This window comes from Myotis brandtii, unplaced genomic scaffold, assembly GCF_000412655.1.
Source record: "Myotis brandtii unplaced genomic scaffold, ASM41265v1 scaffold520, whole genome shotgun sequence".
Lineage (NCBI taxonomy): Eukaryota > Metazoa > Chordata > Mammalia > Chiroptera > Vespertilionidae > Myotis > Myotis brandtii.
The window spans coordinates 1,954,463-1,973,630 of NW_005369827.1; the positions used below are offsets into that span (position 1 = coordinate 1,954,463).

Sequence of the window (19,168 nt, forward strand, 5' to 3'; positions counted from 1 at the left end):
AGGAAGATTGAGAACCACTGCTCTAGAGGATGGTGTCATAGATGCCACATTTATAGATTAAATATCACCCAACCAGACTTTCTAATCCAACAGCAACAAAGATTACAATCACTGGGTATTAAGGAAGAGCAAATCCTGGTTTCAAAGAGATTTTCAGTAGACTGTCCAAGTGGGAGAGAAAAGAAGGAAATGAAAGACCACATACAAAATGCTAAAACTATGTTCTCAAAGAATCAATGGAATAACCTGAAGAGCTTGAAAAAAATACTGATACCAAAGCTTTAAGTAAGTACTATTCCCATCACAGACCAGTCAAATCATAGTCCATAGTGGAAATACCCCAGCATAGATAGTTTTTAAAATCTTCCAGGATATTATAATGCATAGCCAGAGTGACTGGGTTGAATCCTTTGCTGAGGACAATGACACATTTTTTTCCTATGACCCATCATACACATCTACCATAGGGCTTTGGCCCACCTGGTACACCAGTAGTCTCAAAAGTGGGAGTGGTGCAACATGGAAGCAACCCAAGTATTCATCAACAGAGGAATGGATAAGCAAAATGTTGTACCTGTACATGCTAAAACATGAATGAACCTTGAGGACATTAGGTTAAATGAAATAAGCCAGTCACAAAAAGACAAATACTATATGATCCATTTATATGAGGAATCTAGAGTAGTCAAAATTATTGCAACAGAAAGTAGAACGGTGGTTATCAGGGGCTAGGGGGAGAGGGAATTGGGAGTTATTGTTTAATAAGTATAGCGTTTCAGTTTTATAAGATGAAGAGTTCTAAGGATGGGTGGTAGTGATGAGAGAGAATCAATGATGAGAGAGAATCATTAATCGGCTGCCTTCTGCACGCCCCACACTGGGGGTCGAATCTCATAACAAAACTAATGTAATTAATGTAATTGAACAGTACACTTAAAAAAATGGTTAAGCCCTAACCGGTTTGGCTCAGTGGATAGAGCGTCGGCCTGCGGACTCAAGGTCCCAGGTTCAATTCCGGTCAAGGGCATGTAGCTTGGTTGCGGGCACATCCCCCGTGGGGAGTGTGCAGGAGGCAGCTGATCGATGTTTCTCTCTCATCGATGTTTCTAACTCTCTATCCCTCTCTGTAAAAAATCAATAAAATATAATTTTAAAAAAATGGTTAAGATGGCAAATTTTGTGTTATATGCGTTTTACTATAATTAAAAAAAAATGAGAGTAGTACAAAAAGGCCTATGGGATTATGAATAAAGTACATCTTCTATTTATACTTGTTAGCCTATCCATTTATTTCTATTTTTGTGTATTGTATCTATACACATAATATATTAGTATATTGCAAATGTGCATGATTCATATATATATATATATAGTCAGTATATATACACAAATATCAGGATGGACAATGAAAAGAGTTGCAAAATGCCAGATCTCCTAGAAAGAAGTGTGGATTTAAGGCCTCTTTAGAAGACAGTTGTGAAACATACATATGCCATCATTAAACAGAGTAAAGTTTAAAGCCTGGAGTAGGAGAAGGCGAGCAGGGGAAGGTGGAGCTTATGGCACCCAGGCACCTGCCTAACATAGGCATTCATTGAACAGAGCAGCTCCATAAAGCCTACTTCCATGCAATTTCCATTCTGCTGGCTCTACGATAATAATAGACCAATGCTAACACCAAATCAAACGAACCACCAACAAGCATCTTGAAATTCTGGGGAAACTAGATAAAATGAAAGTAAGTAAGCAAAGACTACTGGTTCCTGTTATGTGTCAGGAATATATCTGACATACACGTATATACACATACATACACATTTTGCACATATTTCCACACACATACTTTTCTATACATTATTAGCTCATCCCATCATCGCAGGAATTTTATGAGGAGGGTGATATGAGCCCATTTTATAAATGAATAAATTGAGGCTTAGAGACACGTAGCCACTTGCCCAGGGACACAGAGCAATAAAGCAGATCTGGGATTCAGGTACATCTGACTCTAAATACCATCCTTTTGTCACTATACCACAGGGATGTGTGAAGTCTAAGAACTACATTTTCTCCTCATGACCCAGTAAGTATACATGCATTTGTTCAACTGTAAAAACGGCTTCATAAAATAATATTTAACCTAAAACTGACAGTCTATGCACAGCATCATGGGGACATTCAGCTGTTTCAGGTGTCTCACCAGAGAAAAAGTGCTCTTTTTACAAAAGTGCTAAAAACAAGTGGTGAGAGTCCAAAGTTGATCATTTCTCATGAAAGCACTCATGCCATAACCACTTCTTACACAGAGAAAAGAAAAAAGAGAACTCAGCAAATAGCTCAGCGTTTCATTAGCCTGCCATTCCACGCCTCCCAGACTTCCAGGAGGCTCTTGGCAGAACTATGCAAGCTCCCGGGGAACTGCTTCACCGCCAGGGAATCCAGATCCTATGCGTCATGCAGGAAATGCGCGGTGGGTCCAAGGGTACCCATATGGGCAAAGCGATACTGATTAAACAGTGATTCATTTCATCCCAAGCTACATCCATCATTTAAAAACTATGTTTCACCAGGCCACTCCCAACTGTACACACGGCATCGTCTCTTCCACTTCTGCCAAGGAAAGCAAAGACTGGAATTCAGCTCAGGGAGGTTTCATCTGGGTTTACGTTCTCGATGGAGGCAAGCAGAGGAAAAGAGAAGCAGGGAGGGCCCTGAAAAGTGAGGGGAGGGTGGGGATCTAGTCTGCTGATGACACAGACCTCTGCATTCTCAATTGGATTTTGATTTTTAAATGTCCTATTTTACTTCCTGGTATTGATTAGAAGTCCCCTGGAGAATGTCATGCACTATGAAATTCTTACATCTCTACCTCAACCTGTGCTATCCTTATTAAGAATAAAATGTTCAAAGCCCTTTAGATTGAATTATGATGGGCCAGAGTCCATACTAAATGATGCTGTTTATTTAAAAAAAAACACATAGACAAAGAACACAGGAAAAAGTACGTACGGAATTCTAACTATAGCAGTTTCCTCCTGCTTCTTGGTCCTGAGTTAGAAGTACGGAATTCTAACTATATATATAGCAGTTTCCTCCTGCTTCTTGGTCCTGAGTTAGAAGTGAGGTGGTTTTGTTTGTTTGTGGCAAATGAGCAGAGAAGAGGATGAAGAAATACAAATGAGCTTTAGACCCTCTTTACAAAATAGACACTTTAAAAATATATATTTTTTATTGATTTCAGAGAGGAAGGGAGAGAGAGAGAAACAGAGAGATGGAAAAATCAATGATGACAGAGAATCATTGATCGGCTGCCTTCTGCACGCCCCACACTGGGGATAGAGCCTGCAACCTGGGCATGTGCCCTAACCAGGAATCGAACCGTGACCTTCTGGTTCATAGGTCAATGCTCAACCACTGAATTACACCAGCCAGGCCAAACTAGACACTTTTTAATTTACAGCTTTGAAGATTCTCCTTCCCTAATTCAGCTTATCCCTCTGTTTTCTGGATTTCTTTTAGAATCTGCAGAACAGCAGAAGGTATTTTAGCTGAAGATGCTACTCATCTTGCCCACTTTACAAACAGCACTCCTTTTCTCATAATCATCAATCATTTTCACTAACAATTAAGCATTAGCATTCTCCAACTTGGCCTCCACCTACCTAACTGCCCCCCCCCCTCACAATTACCCTTCACAGACTTCCCTCTCCACCCAAATTGCTAGAAGCATTGATCCCCGTACCGAGAGCAAATGTTCCCAAAAGCGATTTCAGGGGGTCTCTGAGGTTGAAATTATTTCCATAACACTAACATGTTATTTATAGCCCTTTTCACTGTGCTAACCTAACCTTTAACTGATAGAGCTCAAAAAATTATGGATAAAATTGCTGGCATCTTAGCATGAAGCAAGGCAATGGCACAACTTGTACCAAAAATTATGATACTCCCCAATACTACACACGCCCACTGAAAACAATGTCAGTTTCACCCAAGAATGTCCCTGTTGCAGCAGTAGAAATTTTTAGTTTTATTAAACCTCAATCCTTAACTATATGCCTTTGTTGTTGTTGTTGTTGTTAATCCTCACCCCAATGATATTTTTCCATTGATTTTTAGAGAGAGTGGAAGGGAGGGGAAAAAAGAAAGAAACATGGATGTGAAAGGGACACATGGGTTGGTTGCCTCCTGCACGCACCTTGACCAGGTGTGTGGATGGAGCTTTGCAACTGAGGTACACGCCCTTGACTGGAATCAAACCCAGGACCCTTCCGTCTGTGGGCCGATGTTCTATCCATTGAGCCAAACCGACTAGGGCAACTATTATGCCTTTTATTTTTGTTTTCTTGGTGTGTGTGTTTTTTTTGTGTGTTTTTTTTGGTTTTGTTAATCCTCACCTGAGGATATTTTTCCATTGATTTTTAGGGAAAGTGGAAGAGAGATGGAAAGACAGAAAGAAACATCAATGTGAGAGAAACACATCGATTGGTTGCCTCCTGCACGAGCCCGAACCAGGGCCGGGCTTGTGCAGGAGGCTACCAATCAATGTGTTTTGATTGCAGGCTGGGGAGGAGCCTGTAACCAAGGTACATGCCCTTGACCAGAATCGAACCCAGGACCCTTTTGTCTGCAGGCTGACACTCTATCCACTGAGTCAAACTGACTAGGGCTATTATGCCTTTTAAATGTAAGTATGGATACAGCACTTCTGCTGCAGAGGAAGGTAAGAATGTTTTGGGAAAAGTACATGGAGCACCCTTTTTACTTGAAAGAACGAAAGACAAACTATGTTTATTCAAATATGGGTACCAGGCAGAATATTCTAAAAAATGAATGGGGTGAGCCTGACACTTCAAGGAAAACAACTGACAGTATTTGTTGGCAATGATAAAATGCGAGCTTTCAAGCAAAAGTTGGAATTTTGGAAAATTTGTATCCACCACTGAGAGCTTGACAGCTTCCCCAATAATTAATGGCTTTTCTGATGAGGTGTGGTGAGATCAATGAATGTAATGTTTTCATAGTGTATAATGAAACGTGTCAACATTTGGAAGAGCTTCATAACTCACTGAACCAGTGTTTTCCAAGTTGCCAATGCATGATGTCACAAAATTATGTATGGGTAAAACATCCATCCAGAATGTATGACAGAACTGGGTTTTAATGAAACAGAGTCCAAAAGAGTTTACTACTGTGGTTTCAGATTCCACATTGTAACTAACCTTTAACAAACTACCAATTATCAAGCTTTGGTGTAACATAAAAAAAGAATAGTCATAATTGCCTGAAAAGACTATTAGAATATCCCTCTTTTCCTTCTACAAAGCTGCATGAGGCCAGCAGGACTTTCTTCATCTACTTTAACCATGTTTATTGAAATGCACTAAAGGTAGAAGTAAGACACACATTATGGAGATTTTCAAATAAATAAAACATTACTTTTCTTATAAAATTGTTGTTGGCTTTGAAAAAAATGGTTATGTCTCAAACAATATGTTTTATTCTGTTCATGTTAATGGATTTCTTACTTTTTTTAAATAAATAAAATTTAAATGTATCTTTTAATTTTTTTTTAAATATATTTTATTGATTTTTTTACTGAGAAGAAGGGAGAGGGATAGAGAGTTAGAAACATCGATGAGAGAGAAACATCGATCAGCTGCCTCCTGCACGCCCCCCAGTGGGGATGTGCCCGCAACCAAGGTACATGCCCTCGACCGGAATCGAACCTGGGATCCTTGAGTCTGCAGGCCGACGCTCTATCCACTGAGCCAAACCGGTTCGGCTATCTTTTAATTTTTAATACAATAAATATTGATATACTCCATGTAAACAAAAGTTCTTTGGGGTTCTCAGTACTTTTTGAAAGTGTAATGGGGTCCCCAAGACCAAAAAGTTTGAGAATACTGCCTTTGAGCAATCTCTTCTCTTGCTTTCTCCTCGTTTCTTCTTCCTGTGTACTCACTCCTTCTTTACTTCTCTAAACACTATCATCTTTCAATTCTGTCTTCTTCATGCATTACATGAGCCCTGCAAATCAAGAAATGCTTTGTCTGGAACGTCATGACCTTTATCTGTCCTACATACTTGGCAAATAATCCTCTGGGATCATTTTGAGATAAATGTATTTATTGCACTTTATTTTCCCCCACAAGCATGCCCCAGGCTCTATTTCTTCTATGTGCTCAGAATACAGCAGGGAACGGAACAGACTGCATCCCTCCCCCTGAGCTTATAATCCAGAATTACCACTCAAAATGTGGTCGAACACCAGAAGCCTGTATCAATATCATCTAAAAGAGCTTGTTAAAAATGCAGAATGTCCACATTTTTAAGAATGAAAACATTTTTTTTTTTTATGCAGAATCTGAGGCTCCAGCCCAGACCTACAGAGTCATAACCTGCATTTCAACAAGCTCTCTGGAGACTTTCCTGCACATTAGCATCTGAGGAGCAGAGGATTTACGCATTTCTCTAATTATTGTGAACTTCTTGGAGGTAAACTATTACCTTTAATATGTTGTACTGCTCGTGTAAATAATACAATGTACTTGTTATGCTCATCACTCACTCAAACATGAGTACCCTGTGTATAGATTTATTTCTGGGGATTTAAAAACAACAAGAACAAAGGCAAAACAACCTATATCCTGAAGAAGCTTTCTACCTCATAGGAAAGATAAGACTAATTATAATGATAACTAACATTTCAAAAAATGCTTCTTGTGGGCCAGCTTTTGTGCCAAGGGCTTTATAGAACAATCCCATAAGGTCGGTAGTATTATTATTCCCACGTTAAAGATAAGAAAGTTGGGGCTCAGAGGTTAAGAAACTGATGGAGCTGGAACCAATCAGGATGTTGGATTCTAAAACCCAGAAGGCGGTAAATGCCGTAAGAGAGTTAAAGAGATTTGAAAGAATCTTGAGGAAGGGGCCTGTGAGTTCCTCGAAGGAAGCATTGTGCCTCAATCACCGACTCATCCAGAACACTAGCTCAGTTCCTTACATACAGTAGGAACGCAGGAGACATTCATCCATAGGAAGTATGTGAGTGTCATCCTCACTAAAGTACTCTTCAAATAAACAGTCTAGAGTTTACCAAACCAATTATCCTTACCTCCATTAAAGACATGATGGACTTGAATCCATTCTATAACTCAGGGCCCTTGTTCCATAACACATGCAGGGGGCAGATGGATAAGACATCAACTAAAAGGTGAAAGCCACTCAGAAATCATGAGAGGCTGGGGCCTGTTCTGGGGAAAGAGAGGAAGGGCAGGAAGCCAAGGAATGTCTCCCTTGTCCACAGTGAGCAAGGGATGAAAGGAATGTTGGTCAAAGGTCCCCCACAGATTATAACCTGGAGCAAACACAGAAAAGCAAAGTGGAGAATTAGCCCATTACTAACAAGTGTCCCTAGAGGCTTCCATCAGCAGGTGTCTCCACAGCCCCAGTCCTTGATCTTCTGCTATACCTCCCATCAGCCCCTTCCCAATGATTTGGAGCTGGGGGTCATCTTTGTTCTCTCACTTTCTGACAATTCCACATAGAACATTTTCTTCTATAACATTCTGAGAAACTGTTTTATGGTTCTGTTATGATTACTCTACATGTCTATTAGGGATTAAATAGGTTTTCATGAGCCAGCCATCTTGTATACCTAACCACCACATACACTACCATATGTATGAGAGAAAGATCCTGGTAACAAGCCAACAGACTGAAATCAGCTTCTTAGACAAGTCACTTATAGGATGGAAATCTACCATTATAATATCCCAGATGTACCAGTTCAGTGCAATTCTATAGGAAGACTTCTTCAAATACGGAGGGAGAAAACTAATCAACCACCAATGTATCTAATGATATTAAGGAAGAATTCTTGCAGGAATTAAATTGTCATTCTCAAGAACAAATCTAAGGAAAGCAAACCAACAATAAAATCTTACACACGATAAGTATTATCTCCTCTCTTAGATACCAACACCAATATTTTGGAGTTTGTGTTTTATCCTGTTCTCTCACTTTCTGACCATTCCATATGGAATGCTGACAATTTTCTAACAGTCGACTAATTGGATTTTTCCAGTCAAATCTGTTTGAATATGAAGCTTTTATTTCACCATTTTACACCCAAGGTTTCTAGTAGATAAGCACAATATATAAATTATAAGGGTAATTGGTAACTATCCTCACATTTATGAAAGCGGACTGGGTATATTAACTGAATCAGACTTGGGGTACAAAAATTTATGAACCACCCACATCCCAGCTTTTGAAAAGCTAATGTTTTCCCTCCTCTAACCAGATTAACAGATGGAAGAGCTCTGAGGAGTCATCTAACGATGACTTTGGAAATTTCAAACATGTTTTGCTTAATAGTTCATGTCACACTGTATAATTCTACCAGAAGGCATGGGACTGAGACTAGAATGACTATGATTAAAAGAAGTCTATAGATACACGGATGTTGCTACAATGGCACTACACTTGCATGCAGCCGTCACAGGCAAGATCAACATCAGCCCAGTTCTTTCTACCGTAAGTTTCATGTGTACATGATGGCTGAGTCGACGAACACATGGAGCAGGGTCCACAAGCCCAGTGACTGTGCCGAGGACAGGAGCCATCTAAAGCTGCCGCTGAGTGTTGCCTATTTGGCATTTGAGCAGAGTGTCATGAGATTTCTGGATTTACGAGAAAAATAAGAGACCCACATTTTTATAAAAGTTTCCAATTTCTAAGCATTGGCATTGAACTCAAAGTCTTCTAAAACACCATCTACTGGACACAGCCTGCCTGTGGGTTGCCTGTAGGCTTTCCAGCACTGCCCATTTGTGAAACTTTCACGACATCATATTGCCTGTGCGTTGCTCTAAAGTTAGGGTCATTGTTTTCTTTTATATTCTACACTAGAGGCCCGATGCACAAAATTCGTACAAGGGGCTCGGCCCCTGCCGCCACGGTGGCAGCCTCTGCCTCAGCCCCCACCACCGTGGCTTTGTCCGGAAGGTCATCTGGGGGGACGTCTGGTCTAATTAGCATATTACGCTTTTATTATTATAGATAGCTCCTAAGAAAATCCTGAATATTTGGAAAGCAATGTCTCTTAAACAGAGCTAAGAAAAACATGGCTATTATAAGCTTTGATCACAAAGAATAACCCCATCTCCACATGCCAAGTACACTGAACTATCCCACCCTTCAGAACTGAGCCACACTGTTAAATGTTAAGCTTTATTATATCATTCTTATCTTTTCCTGCCTTTTCCATACTTTCCCCCAATCTCAGTTGGGTTTGTGGTTTCAGATTCAACAGTATCAGGTCCATACCTAAGTTTCCTCATCTTTACAATGAAGAATTTGGATGAAGGGAACCCAAAACTATCTTGAGGTCCCTTGCAGCATATTTTATTCCACTGAGTCACAATCTTACAGGCTACATACCTTCCATTAAGGGCATTAGCATCAGCTGGCACTTCTGGGAGTCTATCAATTCTCACAATGCCTGCAAATGTTAGCTTTCCTTCTCAAAAACACTGAATATAATAATTCTTACAAACATCCTCTCACATCTCCTCTGTGTTGCATACAGTAAGACATTATCTATGAAACATCTGTACTGGGTTAAATAGTCTCCCCAAAATTCATGCCTACTCATGACCTCAGAATGTACCTCATTTGGAAATAGAGTCTTGCAGATATAATCAATTAAATTAAGAGGGAGTTATACTGGATTGGAGGAGGCCCTAAATCCAATGACTGGTGTCTTTATAGCAAGGGGATGGGAAGCCAGAGGCAGAGTTGCACTGATGGCGGCCACAAGCCCAGGAATGCCAAGCATCGCTAGGAACCGTCAGAAGCTTGGAAAAGTCAAGGAAGGAGTCATCCTGCTGACACCTTGATTTCAGACTTTTGTCCTCCAGAACTGAGACAGAATAAATTTCTGTTGCTTTAAGCTACCAAGTGTTGGTGATTTGTTACAGCAGCCCTGAGAAACTAATAACACATCTAAACATCTCCTCTTCTTTGCTTATAAACTTAGGCTGCCCAGGATCTGGGCTTTATTTCTTGTTCTTACTAAGATGTGACATGTGCCAAATGGGACACATTTTAGAAAGCACTCTATATATGGTGGGAACATTCTCCATGGAGACAGGAAACTAACAGTGTTTGAGCTATTTGAGGTCACAGTTCTAATTTATTTCTATGTCTTGGGTATCTAGCACAGCTCACAGAGTAGACTTCTGAAAAATAACTGGCATGTGTATGTACATATGAATGAACAAATGAGGAAGAATGAATAGATGAACTAATGAACAATGGTAACTATGCATGTATTGATTTAAGATTCTGTTGTGAGGATAATGAGTCTGAGCAGATAGTTCATGATGAAATTAGACCAGAAAACATCTGAACATGGCCAGTAGTATTTTTGTGTCTATGATTCCACCGAGTCACAATCTTACAGGCTACATACCTTCCATTAAGGGCATCAGCATCACCTGGCACTTCTGGGAGCACCTCATGCAGGGCTATGACAGGACTCCGCCCTGTCCCTTCCTAAGCAGCCACTCTTGGTCTGCACTCCTCTTTCCCCAGAAGCTAAAAAACTTGCTAAAATAGGAACTAAAATTTTTATTTTCAAAATGCCAGTAAAGCAGAGAAGAGTGGGGTAAAAGTTATGACTTAAACTTCTTTAGTGATCAGTGTAAAAGAAATGAAAGTGATTCCTTACTTTTTAACAGCTCTAAAGGGCAATGATCTCCCCAGATATCCATCCAATGAAAGTCTATTCAACTTCCAGCACAGATAACATCAAGAACCCTAACTTCCACATCCCAATCAATTACGTTTCTCCTTCCTACAAGCATCAATCCCACAGCGCCCTAACCTCTTATAGCCCCTTCCTGGTTCTGTCTTGAATTATCTTCTGTCTTGTGCTTACTGACTGTTAAGATATTTTGCTGCCACCCATTTCATTATGTTTATCTTTATTCCCCCCCACCCCCAAGTATCTAGTATAATATTTTATAATGCAAAACAACCAAAAACTATCGTGAATGTTCAATTGAATCAATTTTTTTTCTCTAGAATGTTCTAAAAAGATTTAATTGAGCAAAATCATTTTCTTCCTTAAGTTCATGGGGTGAGATAAGAAATATTTTTATACATCTTACTCCCGAGGTACTAAAATCTAATTTGGAAATCACATGATCAACCCCAGGACACAATGTGTGCAGGCTATTTTGGAAACATCTCACATCTGTCTCCTTGAATTCCTCCTGTCACATCATGGAACTGTCAACTGAGAAGGCCAGTGAATCACTAAAGGGTGTTTAAAAGATTGAAATTAATTCAATGGGGGCAAACCAGCTGAAAACAGCATTTCCGATATTCTGGAATTTTCTTTTTTCCGTTTTAAAGGGATTGGGAGCTTTTAAAAAGCAATTTAAAAATCATTTATGGTTGAAATTACCAGAGCAATGTGACATAAAATGAACATTTAGAAGAAGTTCCTAAAAGTGTTAATATAAACGTATCCAATGCTCTAACATTCTTAAGCTAGCTAAGGCCAGAAATAAAAAGTGCTGCCAAATGAGATTGATATAATCAAGTTTGTGCCTTGGCTTCCACCCTCCCCAACTATCCAGCTTGCAAAAGAGTTCCCCTTTGTGTGCCTGGAGAGTGAAAGCCAATCAATTTATAACATCAAAGGATTCAAATTCCTGCGCAACAGGGATCCATCTGCAATGCAAGGCAACTGTACCCAGGTAGCACCGAAATGTTGCCTCTTCCAAAAGTTTTCATGAAGCAAACATAAGACACCAGGTGATCAACAGAGAGACCACACACACAATCCCATCAACTTAGTTTACCTGAGCCCCTGTGCACACCTAGGGCCACTGAGGAGGTGGGACCTCTGGCCAAATTCTAACATTAAAAGTCCTCACTTTCAACTACCAACGCTTTTCTTTTAGCATCTAGGAGAAGGCATGCTTCTGGACTTTTTGAAACTCTTATGAAACTCAGTAATTTCATAGATGCTTTCCTTTTATAGAATAGCCTCTTGTTTTCTCAAAGGACAGACGAGGAGGAAAAGAGGAGCAACATATTGTACACATAGGATTGTGCAAAAAAAAAGGTACTAAGATGCTGGAGGGGGCAATTCAGAAAGGGGAATAGGACATCACGAATCTCTGAATTAGTCGGTACTCTTTATTTTACAAACAGCATTCTAACTTGGGAAGGATGCCCCTAAGGTAGGGATGCATCTGTTCTCTTTTTCTAGGCTCCCCAAAGCACAAAGTCTGCAACTCAAAGATAACTGTGTCATCCTGATTTAGCCACAGGGCACACACCACAGTGATGAGTATTTACTTAATACACAGTGAGGAAGCACATATATACACTATTTCTATGTATGAACTATCACAGTGCATACTACTATTTTACAAAATGTTTGCTCCTATTTTTTCTTCTTCAATAGTCAGTGTTTGTGTGTATTATATATAAACACGGGTATACTATATAAAATATACAGAATAAACATTAATTTTGCTATTAGAAGTGAAACATACAATGTTTAATTTAAACTGATTGTGATCATTGTACACACTATGCTTCACAGGAAAGATGAAAGAAAAAGCAATAGCAATTCTGAATAATTGCTTATTTTATTTCACTCACTAATTTATATGGTGGTCACTACCTGAAACTCCAAAGTGTTATCATGAAGTAGAGGTTTCTATTCAGTAGGCATTCACAACTGGCTCTCAGGAAATTCCAAAAGAATTCCCCAATATTTTAATACTAGAGGCTCAATGCACGAAATTCGTGCAAGGGTAGTTCCACAACCCTCACGACCCCAGCTGCCTTGGCCCTTGCAGCCCTGGTTGTCTCTAGGCCCCACCCCCAGCCCACTGGTCCTTCCGCCATCTGGTCTAATTAGCATATTAGCTCTTTATTATATAGGACTAGAGGCCCAATGCACAAAATTCGTGCAAGGGGCTTGGCCCCCCGCCACTGCGGCGGCTGCCTCTGCCTCAGCCCTCGCAGTCTCGGCTTTGTCCAGAAGGTCGTCTGGAAGGACATCCGGTCTAATTAGCCTATTATGCTTTTATTATATAGGATTCATATCTGGAGACACTGCAGCATGCTGAAATAGGCACGGAGATCCCAAAGGGACCATTTTGAAGGATAGCACAGGTTTGGCCTCCAGTATGTTTTAAAAAACTCAGTCTCACTGCTTTAGAGTCACAGCTAACACACTCTTCCCAGCATATTCGATTCAAAATATCAGTCCTTAGCAGCCCATTCAGGGCCATCACCATACTGTCACCCATACTTTAAAATTCTAAGGTCTTCAAAACTGACCTTAAGGGAGAAAAATGAACATATCCCTCAACGTGTCAGAAAACCCTCATCCAGTTCCCATGATGCACGCACTGTAATGAGTCGTGTAGAGAAGCCACAGGAGCGAGGAGCAATGAGCAGAGGGATGCGAGAGCCGCAGTGGATGGAGAGGACTGCACATTTCAGCAGACTCTGAGCTCTCCGCAGGCCCTTCCTGACACCAGCACTCCACGAGCGATGGGGCTAGGGACACAACCATCTAAATTTCAGTGGTGAGAAACTGTTAAGGAACTCACAGAGCTTGAATATGATGGAATAGCACACCTAATACTTAAAAAAGCCTGAATGTCCTGATATGGACAGTTCCACAAAATATATATTTAAGTGAAAAAAGCAAAGCATTTATAAAACAATCTAATGTAACTTTTTAAAAAAATATATTTTCATTGATTTCAGAGAGGAAGGGAGAGGGAGAGAGAGATAGAAACATCAATGATGAGAGAGAATCATTGATTGGCTGCCACCTGCACACCCCCTACTGGGGATCAAGCCTGCAACCCTGGCATATGCCCTGACGGGGAATTGAACTGTGATCTCCTGGTTCATAGGTCGACACTCTACCACTGAGCCACTGGGCTGTTTTAAGTTTTTATTGTGGAAAATTTTAAACATATAAAATTTGAGAGAACACAACAATGAACCCTCATGTACCCCCCTTTAATGATTACCAGCTTAGGGGCAATTTTGTTTCTTTTTTTTTTAACCCCACCCCAATTATTCTGGAGAAAAGTCCATACTGAATATTATTTATATCAGTTTATATTATGTTATGTTATATTATATATTATACCATTCTATATAGTAGTATATTAGTATATCTCTAAAAAGTAGGGACTCGTTAATAAGATCATTATCATAAAATTTGGGTATATTTTATTTTTTGTAAAGGAATTTACACTAGTATTTTATCATTGTGACAAACTTTTTAAAGACTTTTGAGAAATGTATACAACCATACATCCACACTAAACATTACCATCTACCGAGAAAGTTTCTCCAGGCCCTTTTACAGTAAAAAATCGGGTATATTTTAAAATTTATTATAGATGTGGGTATATGCATAAAATGTTTTTGAAAGAAAACAACTTTAAGAAAAGAAGTAGTGGTCGTCATTGGGAAAAGAACTAGAGTGGGAGCAGAGGAGACTTTACTGTTCATTAAATAACTTCCAGTAAAATTTAAAATTGAACTACCACAGAGAGCAGCCACGTCTGCATGAGCAGGGAGGGGTGCGAGGGAGATGTGTGAAAATAGGAGGTTGAGTTAGGGTGTGTGTGAGATACTCGTTATCTCTATAGATTCAAACACCAGCAGGCGACAGTGCCATCAGCTATAGGATATGAATTCTCTCAATGGATGAAAAGTAATAGAGTTGTGAACTCAGTAACATTACCAAGCATAATTATGTTCCCAATAATAGCAGGGCTAGACATTTTCAAGATGAAATAGACTCACCTCAACCTCCCCACTGCCATTACCAGCTACAGCAGGCTGATGAAATCCATCACTTAAAGTACTGTGATTTTTAAAGGGCATTTCAAAAACTTTTTTTAAACAAGTTAACGTCTTAACTTTCTCCTTCCCTTTTCCTTATCTGTAATCCTTGTAGTTTCTCTGCCGTATAGGATGGGAAAATGTTACTTCCTTCCCTGGTGGTTCTATCTACCACACTCACATAGGGACCCACCAGGGTGGCTGCAAGGTTATGTTACAGAAATACACCTTTGCGAGACTTCAGGTACAACAACGTTCTCCACATCTGTTAGTTTTATGATCAGTATAGTGGAGGACTATGGAAAACTGAGGTTAAAAGTAGCTAACTTTTAGGAACCTGTTTATTTCTGTCACAATTTTGACTCCTCTGACAAGCCTGAAGACGTCATTGATATGGACAAAAGTCAATTAGACTAGCTAAAATCCTAAACTGCTGAACATATTTTAAAAGAAACATCACTTTCTCATTTTCAAATATCACTTAAACAAGGCTAATAAAATGTTCTCCAGTAAAAGTCAAAAGGGAGATGGTCTTTTAATAACCAGACTATTAACTTTTCATTAGCTTGAACATAAATACGTTCTGCTGAGAACTTTAAAATCGCTGGTTCTCTTAACTGGGTTATATCTTGTCCCCAGCAACTGTATTTCTTTTATTATTTTGCTTAACAAAACCCAATATTTCTAGACAGTATAAAGAAATAGTTCACCTAAGCACTGGCAGCACAGTTTTTAGACAGAGGTGTTTTACTGTACCTACCATCAAGGACCTATTTCTTTTACAAAACTGCTTCCCAGAAAGAACAACTTAGATATGAATCAAAATAAAACTGTTAAAGGATATCTTTGCCACACAAATTGCCCAGTTTTACCCCCAAAGATCATGTTCCTCTTGCCACAAATGGATTTTTTGAGTCAGTCTAGAGATGAATTCCATCAATAACTGAAAACACCAAAAGCAAGGGCCCCCTCCCGACACCTTTCCCATGGGTACCTGCTTCGTCCGGGGAGCTGGGCGAGGCGCTGTCGTGGGACAGTGTGGTCCAGCTGGACTCCTCGTCGCTGGGCGCCAGGTTCTGGATCCGGTGCAGGGCACAGTCCGTTTTGGCCCCTGTTTTCGGATGATCCTTCTTGGTCTCGGGGCTGGATGACACTGTGGCTACTGGGCCATCTTCGGGGCTGAACTGGGATTTGTTTGGTTTCTGCAGCAGCATGTCACCATTCCCAATGACGGTGGAGGCCTGGCCCTGGCCTGCCTGCGACTTCTCCTCCACGACCCCATGCTGGCTGCCCGTGTCCGGCTCGAGGTCTCTGGTTGAGGTTTCCAGGTCTGCATAGTAATTGAGGAAGCTCTTGGTTCTCCTGGGTTGGGAGGGTAAAATTTCACACCCCGGGGAATCCTGCGGCTGGGGCTCTTTGCCTTCTAACTTCTCAGAAGTTATGTTGATGACGGCAGTGGGACTGACGTTTTTGTTGGGGTCCTGCTGTCCCTGCTCTGCAGCCTTCCGGAGCTGGTTCTCCCCGTTTTTCACCAGCTTGATGTTGGCCGAGCCATTTCCCAGCAGAGGCTGTGCGGCGGGGTCAGAGAGGCCCATGGCTGCCTGGATGTTAGTTAGTGCATATTTTTTCCTGCATTTGGGGGGTGTGCTGTTCTTGGCTTCCGTGTGCTTGATTTCGGCATTCAACTGTTCATTGTGGGAGGAACGGAGATTAAGGGTATTCGGTGGTGTGACCGGGCTGTTCCGATGCGTGACATCTGAGGTTCCGCTGCTGGCCATAAACACCGCCAAAGTGTCTACACCCGCGGCAGCTGGAAAACAAAGGGAACGGGCGTTAGCTGCCTGACATGATGAAACCACTTAGCATACAGAGCGAGCAAACATTTTTATGCAGAAATTTGAGAGAATGAAGGCGTCTGTCAGTTGCACATGTTCTTGTAAAATTGACCCATTTTCCTCTTTATTGTCACCATTTGCTTCTATATCGAATAGGAGCAAATGAAAGGCTAACTGTGGGCTCCCAAAAGCCAATTTACAGAAGAGCCAAGAGGTCTGAGGGTCCAAGTTTTACCTAAAATTAAAAAGTGTCTCTCTTTTGAATTCATATGGGAGCATTCAGATGGCTTCATTTTCCACAACCTTGAAAATGGCCTCCTTTCTAAACATTTACACCACATTTCTATCCCGTTGTTCCCTCAGGCAACAAAAAAACTGCTCAAAATCCCCTGGGGCCCAGCAAGTGTGGCCCACTGGTTGAGTGTTGACCTATGAACCAGGAGGTCATGGTTCGATTCCCAACCAGGGCACATGCCGGAGTTGTGGGCTGGATCCCCAGTAGGGGGCATGCAGGAGGCAGTCAATTAATGATTCTCTCTCATTGTTGATGTTTCTATCGCTCTCTCTCTCCCTCTCCCTCTCTGAAATCAATAAAAAATATGTTTTAAAATCCTCTGAGGCTACAGCTTTCTTAATTAACCTGAACGGTCCCTGTTCAATGATGCACTATACATCCAAGGTAATTTTTCTCAATCGTGTTTAGAAATTGTGTTCGGAATGCCTAGAAAAATCACACCTCCATTAGAGTGTTTTGCTAATGTCTTTGTAAACATTTCTGACTTGGGCTTAGTGTTTGTATTAAACAGAAATGTTGGTGAAATGCCTTAATTGCTAAAGAAACACACACACACACACACACACACACACACACACACACACACACACAATTACTAATAATGTAGCATTGAGCCCTTCACTTCAAGACGTGGAGCCCCAAAGGCGCCTGACTACGTTCCACTGAATTAAACTACAGACTCAGCTGCTTGCAGCACCAGGTGCCCTTGCAGAACGCCTAGGCAACTATCTGACAGTTGCATTTATCTCGAATATTGTTCACACCATCAGTGATTTATTCCATGTGTCTCTTGCTAGGAAGAAAGAACAGTTTCTCAGACTAGAAGGGAATAAAATTCATCAGCGAGAATTCCTGAGGTTTCACATTTCTCAGCCTGTGAGGAATGACTTCTTTCTTATCTGATCCTCTGCCCTCCACAGAGACCTCAGCGAGTTCTCCACCGCAGTGGGTGAGCCGGAGCACAGCTCCTAACATTCCTAAAATTGCACTGTGACAACTCCCTCATCCTCCCCCAGGCACAACAGGGACCTCCACAGGAGAGGAAGGCAAGAATGTTCCCTTCAGGAGCTGAGAGGCATCTCTTTCTATCACCAAGTACACGGGATGGGCTGTTCTAGACAAGGATCCCCCACTCATCTAGAGTCTGCATGCTTCTAGGAAACTAGGCAACGTCTACACAGCCTAGGCAGTGTCCACTTCTACAGCAGAATGACCGTGTAGCCCACAGAGACAGTTAAGGGCTGTAGTCCAAAGTGACCCACCCTTGGGCCCCATTCTGCAGAATTATTATTTAGGAGAATTGCTGCTCACCCAGGACCCACCTCAGCACTTGGGCTTCATGTCACAGGAACAGAGAATCGAGTGTGTTTCTCCCTTTCAAACAATACTTTGAGACTAAATTTAAAAAAATAATAATAATACTGTTTGGGCTGCTACTACCATTTTATGGAAAACATATGTTTCCATTTCTAATTCAACCTCACTCAGGTGTAGCATTTGTTACGAGAAGAGCCCATCTTGAACCCACATGAAGTTTTCCCCGAGACACACACCCACCACGCAGACACACAAGGGAGAGTTACTTCTAGACTCTCGGTATTTAGATTGACGTTATTATGAGAAAGTTGGAAATCTGCTGGCGTTTAAAAAGGCATGGCAAGAAATTTCATAAGGCTATTTTATGCCAGGTTCTACATTCCAGCAGTGTTATTAGGGAGAAATTTTTGTTTATAAACATAAACATTTTCCGAAAGAACACCATCAACATTTCCAGGTGATTTAATATCGAAGTCACTTTCATGTCCTGGGTGTGACAGATAAACACTTTAGCCACGTCCGCATCGGCCTTTGGAGCCCATCACCCTCCCTATGGCCTTGTAACCCTTCTGCTCGCTAGAAATCACAGGGGGTTTTCGGAGGGTTAAGTTAGAACAACAGGACCATCCTACGCAAACGGCTCTGTATATGTTGTTTTTATAGATCAAAGCCTGAACACTGTGAGTGTGCCTTAGATGTGAAATGATGGTGTCATCTGAAAGGTCGGATCTAGCACTAAGGCAGCCCAGGGAATTCTGTGCAGTTACAGTGTCTCCAGGGGATGACATATCTGCGAGGCAGTCATTTGGGTTCAAAA

At 41.0% G+C, this 19,168-nt stretch overlaps 1 protein-coding gene and 1 long non-coding RNA gene across 12 annotated transcripts in view; one reads left to right on the forward strand and one right to left on the reverse strand.

Annotated features, from left to right (window-relative positions):
* APBB2 (amyloid beta (A4) precursor protein-binding, family B, member 2) overlaps positions 1-19,168 on the reverse strand; it is a 261,166-nt gene that overhangs the window by 139,236 nt on the left and 102,762 nt on the right. For all 11 annotated transcript variants that reach the window (XM_014548710.1, XM_005877464.2, XM_005877467.2 and 8 more), the window contains one exon: positions 15,899-16,714. In XM_014548710.1, coding sequence (XP_014404196.1) covers positions 15,899-16,714 — 816 coding nt within the window. The remainder of the gene's footprint in view (positions 1-15,898; positions 16,715-19,168) is intronic.
* LOC106728019 lies at positions 5,905-18,764 on the forward strand. Its single transcript, XR_001364250.1, has 3 exons — positions 5,905-5,936; positions 13,453-13,454; positions 18,753-18,764. It is a non-coding gene; the product is annotated as an uncharacterized LOC106728019 (long non-coding RNA).